This window comes from Alosa sapidissima, chromosome 3 (genome assembly GCF_018492685.1).
Source record: "Alosa sapidissima isolate fAloSap1 chromosome 3, fAloSap1.pri, whole genome shotgun sequence".
NCBI classification, from domain to species: Eukaryota; Metazoa; Chordata; class Actinopteri; order Clupeiformes; family Clupeidae; genus Alosa; species Alosa sapidissima.
The window spans coordinates 21,449,841-21,454,840 of NC_055959.1; the positions used below are offsets into that span (position 1 = coordinate 21,449,841).

Consider the following 5,000-nt stretch of genomic DNA (forward strand, 5'->3'; position numbering starts at 1 on the left):
GTCCAGTTCATAAATTCTTCATGTGAAACCCTCGGCGACATTGCTGCCCTCTCTCTCTCCCCCTCCTGCCCCCTCCCTCCATCCCTGGGTCCCCAGAGTGGCTGGAGAGCATCGGTGCGACCCAACACCCTGCCCGCCCGAGCCGTACCTGGTGGGACCGGCGGCACGCAGGCAGCCTCACACAGGGAGATAAAAGCCACTGCAGTGTGAAGAGAGATGTTCTGGATGTAAACAGGGGTGGGGGGACAATGTGACAGGCTTGCTGGGACGAATCAAGAACCATTTTGATTCACAGTATGAGATCTTCTTTTCAGTGGTGTATTTTGTTTATTTGTTTGTTTGTGCTCGGAGGGGGTAGAGAAGTGAATGTGGATGTAGATTAAGGCTTAGGGGAAGGTTAGGCAGGAATATCGGACCCCTGAGAAGATGTTGAATTGGTACCCACTGGCACACTGTGACTGATTCATGTAGTGTGTATGTTTACTGTATGTTTGAGTTCAAAGTTTTGATTTCCTGCACTCAACCAGAGTTCTCATGCCGAGAGCTTCTTGTAGATTTGCATGGTAAAATAGCAGCAGTCAGGATGGATAACTCCATTTTCTGTGCCTATGTAGGTTTTTGAACGTTCTGTTCAAAGTTCTGTTGAAGTTCCGCAACAATTGAAGGTTCTAAAATTATATGTTGAATTCAATGAACGTTCAATGAATGATATTCTTTAGAACGTTCATTTCTCAGCATTCCTGTCACACCAGTGTGACGGTACTCCTTTAAGGGTTAAATTCTTATCCTGCTCTCTCACACAGGCCACTATGGGAAAGAGTTCCTCCGCCAAGCCAGCCAAGATCCCCACAACTTCATCTCCTCTGGGTTTGTGACTCTTGGACGAGGGCATCTCAAAGGTACGCGCCAACCCCCCCACCGCACCCGACACAAATCTCTGCAAGCCTACTGAAGGTTTTAGGTCTCCCTAGTCAGTGTGAGCATCTGGACTCTGGCCCACCCAGCTGTCTGTGCTAATGTGAAATGTCATAGGACACCGTGGTGAAATCAGTTGCTTCCAGTGATTGTCAAGTTGACCTATGAAAACACCACAGTGAAGAATTGTCACATGTTTTAAAAGGAAACTTTTTAAGTCTAGTTGTCTTTTTAAAAAAAAATATTCATTAAAAAAAACAGTAGAACATAACATTTCCCCTGGCCTTTTCAGTAAGCCTCCAGCATGTTTAAGGTGCCAACACTGCAAAGCCCCCTCATGTGATTTCCTCTGTACACTAACCGCCTGGTGAATGATAGCCTGACCTCAGCAGGACATATAAGATAGACATAAGGCACCAAGGATGTACAGTATAGATCTCATGGTCTAGAGAGATGCTATTTGACTATGACATACAGAAAGAAAGAGAGAGAAAGAGACACAGAAAGAGTGTGTGTGTGTGTGTGTGTGTGTGTGTGTGTGTTTGTGTGTGTGTGTGTGTGTGTGTGTGTGTGTGTGTGTGTGTGTGTGTGTGTTTGTGTGTGTGTGTGTGTGTGTGTGTGTGTGTGTGTGTGTGTGTGTGTGTGTGTGTGTGCGTATGCCTGTTTGTCATATCTGGGACTCACCTCCATGTTTCTGTTCTGATAGAGTGCAGTGTAGGGGTGACTGTGAATGGTAGAGAATGTTTGGCAGCACACGGCAACAATAGTGTTTCCTCGCAGCTAATTGGCAAAGAAACGATGCCACTGAGTGTTCTGCTTTTGTGGCACGGTGAATGTGGGAGTGATTTGCCCCTTTTGTTTCCATTGTGTGCTGTGGCCAATTCATGAAGGATTTGAATAATGGCGCAGCACACAGTGGATGATGCACGACATAATCATCCCCTCGTTTTTGCTCTGTCATTTCCATGTAAGATAAGTGTGTGTGTGTGTGTGTGTGTGTGTGTGTGTGTGTGTGTGTGTGTGTGTGTGTGTGTGTGTGTGTGTGTGTGTGTCTTTCTGAAAGAGTGTATGCGTGTGTACAAAGGGATTAGTACAAAAAGATGGAGGGAAATGTGTCATTGCTGCTTACAACAGTTCTTGAAGTTGGATTTTATAGTTTCACAGCTTATGAAAATGGTTCACTTCCAATTCTGAATATTTTTTAAGGTATATAGAATATATTTCCCCTATACTGTATGTGTCACTACCAGAACTACATACTTTAATGTTGATTTTGTTTCCAGCATGACATTACTTTTCACAAATTTCACAGTGACCTTGACAGTGCCCAAGTCTCACTACTCCTGTTTTCTTTGTGCAAGATTTCACCTCCCACTAGCTGAGAATATAAAACTACCCGTGAAGAAAACACACCTATAAATGCCAAATGTCCTGCATAATGATCATACCATTTTATTATGTGCATGTACTGTATGATGTATGATTAGTTCTCCTGAATGGCACATGTCTTTGGGCCTGACCTGACCAGTGTAAAAGCTGTGCTAAAACATCAGTGTCAGAAACCAGAACATTGTGCTGGTAAGATCCTTGCCCCGTAGTGGCCCCTTTTTTATAGTATCTCTCCGTGGTTTATCTGAGGGCTGTTCTTGTGTCTTTGCAGCCCAGCATTCAGTTGACGAGTTAGGGATATCCTGGAGGGATAATCTGGACGTTCCCCTCTCCTACAGTACGTACAGAAACGTGTCTGCGTCCCTGTCCACCGTGTCCACTGCTTCCTGCTGACATATTCTGTGTGTCACCAAAGATGCATGTCATGAGGCAGGGATCCGCAAACAAGCGAGCCATTGGCCTACGCTTCCCAGTCCAAGATGTAGCAGCAAAGCCAGCATAGACTATGAATAATCACCATAATTTCCTGCAGGCAATACTCAAACCATTTCATGTTTCTGTAAGTGAATGCATTGGTATGCTGTATAAGTCGAGCAAACTTGGAGATGGTTGTCAGGCGCTGCTCTCCCAAAATTTATGAGATTTACAGAAAAAAAGGGGCTGCATATTCAGATTCTGCTCATGCTATTACTGTCTGCTCTGTGTCTGTCCATGTATATGTGAATCTGTGTGTACTTTTATGTATTTCGTTGTGATAACACATGATATAGTAGCATGCACAATGTTATGTTTATGTTAGGAAAACAACGATATCTGCACCTAGAAGGTAAGTGGAGTTTTATCTCACAGAATGAAAAAATGCTACCCCTGTTCTTGTCCAAGATATACTCCTGAAGATGACTTCCTGTTTCTGTTTCTGCCAATGTGAACCAATGCTGATGAGCACGGTTTAGCTGCTATCCTGTCATTAGCCTAATTTAATGCACAGGAGACCCACATTGCCGCTGTGGAGAAGCCTGTGCATGTCTAAACAACTGATTACAAGACAGCGCCCATAGTCACGCACATTAAATCAAACTAGCCCTCAAACCACACATTAGAAGTGGTTGTTGCCACTTGACAGCCTTGATTTTTACTCCAAATGTTATCTTGCAGACACTAGAACTCACCCATGCAAATTACAGAAACCCTCCACCTGCAAAAAATAATATATATATTTTTTATTTTCTCCTTCGGAGTACTGCCTATATAAATATATATATATATATATTGTATATGGGGCAGGCATCAATCACAGCCATATCTCATTTCGGTCTGCACCCAGAAAACAAAAGTGTCCATATTTCACAGGTGGCTGATGGATGGCTCTGGCACGTCGGCCGAGCCGTGAGGAGATGAAGTCGCCTGCTGCGCTGCGTTAATTGATGGTGTCAGATGAGGTTCTAGCTCGCTCCAGTCATGCTGGTTTTGACTGACACACTGTCATGGCAGGATCCAGGCACCAGGGTCCTTTAAATGAAAACATGCTTCGGGGACAAGGCGCCATGTTTGCCATTAATAATCTGACTCTCGCGACAGATTACAGAGGCTTGTCGGTTCTGCCCCGCATACAGTATGGGGACTACAGTGCATTGTGTAGAATAGATAACTTCAGCATCTCTGCATGCATACATCAAATATACATCTCTACCAGTGCTATATATATATATATATATATATATATATATATATATATATATATATATATATGAGAGGGATGGATAGATAGATGGATAGATAGATAGATAGATAGATAGATAGATAGACCAACAACTGGCTGAGGATTCTCAACTGAAAATATAGCACGGGTTGGGTACCCTTCTGGCCCACACCCCCATGTTCATCCATCGCCATGGTAATAGATTGGGCAGGTTGGATGTGGAGATTTAGCGACAGTGGGCTGCCACAGATTTATTTGACAGGCGGAGCAGGCCGCCGCCACCCAGTATATGGAGAGGGAGAATCCCGTCCATTAATCTCCTCGACAAGCATGGCATTGATCTAGGGTCTCGCTGGCTTTTTTCAGCAGCCCTCGGGGGATTTTTCTGTCAGCGGGTTTACCTTCACAGGAGAGGATTATTTAGCATGAAAGGAACGTGAATCTCCCCCCTCCTGCTCCAGGTGGAAACTATGTGCATTTGTTCAGGGAGGAGTTACAAGATATGCTGAGGACTAATTTGATAACTTTAGATTTTCTACAGATATAATGAGAGGGATTTTAGCGGACACATTCTAAGAATGTGGTACCAGTGCAAGGTGACTGCTGAGCAGAATTTGAATTCTCTATCTAATTCTACTACAAAGTGTATTATGTTCTTATCCTCAAACACAAAAATATGTATCACCCAAAAATGAAAACTCAAGACGTAACAACTGCTGCCATTTCCTCCCTTTTCTTCTTCCATTCACTGACACCCACACCCCCTGTGGAATCTATTAATGTGCTTGACTCCGGTTACTATTTCATGTCTTGCTCTCTCCTTGTGTTTGTTTCCTGTGGAAATGGGATTCTTCACCCTCCTCTCCACCCGCTCCTGTGGAAGGACGGTCTGACCTTGTCACCCCTCCTTCTCCCCTCCATACTTTTTTGCTTGGAGGCAGTCTAGCATTACGTCCTGCTGTGAGAATGCACGAGAGTCCCAAGTGAGAAAGCGAGA

The 5,000-nt window shown here is 44.1% G+C and overlaps 1 protein-coding gene across 4 annotated transcripts in view; it reads left to right on the plus strand.

Annotated features, from left to right (window-relative positions):
• LOC121706130 (protein shisa-6) overlaps positions 1-5,000 on the plus strand; it is a 52,979-nt gene that overhangs the window by 12,797 nt on the left and 35,182 nt on the right. For 3 of the 4 annotated variants that reach the window (XM_042087611.1, XM_042087613.1, XM_042087612.1), the window contains exons 4-5: positions 804-899; positions 2,576-2,641. In XM_042087611.1, the coding sequence (XP_041943545.1) occupies positions 804-899; positions 2,576-2,641 (162 nt within the window). The remainder of the gene's footprint in view (positions 1-803; positions 900-2,575; positions 2,642-5,000) is intronic. The other variant, XM_042087615.1, reaches the window with a different exon arrangement.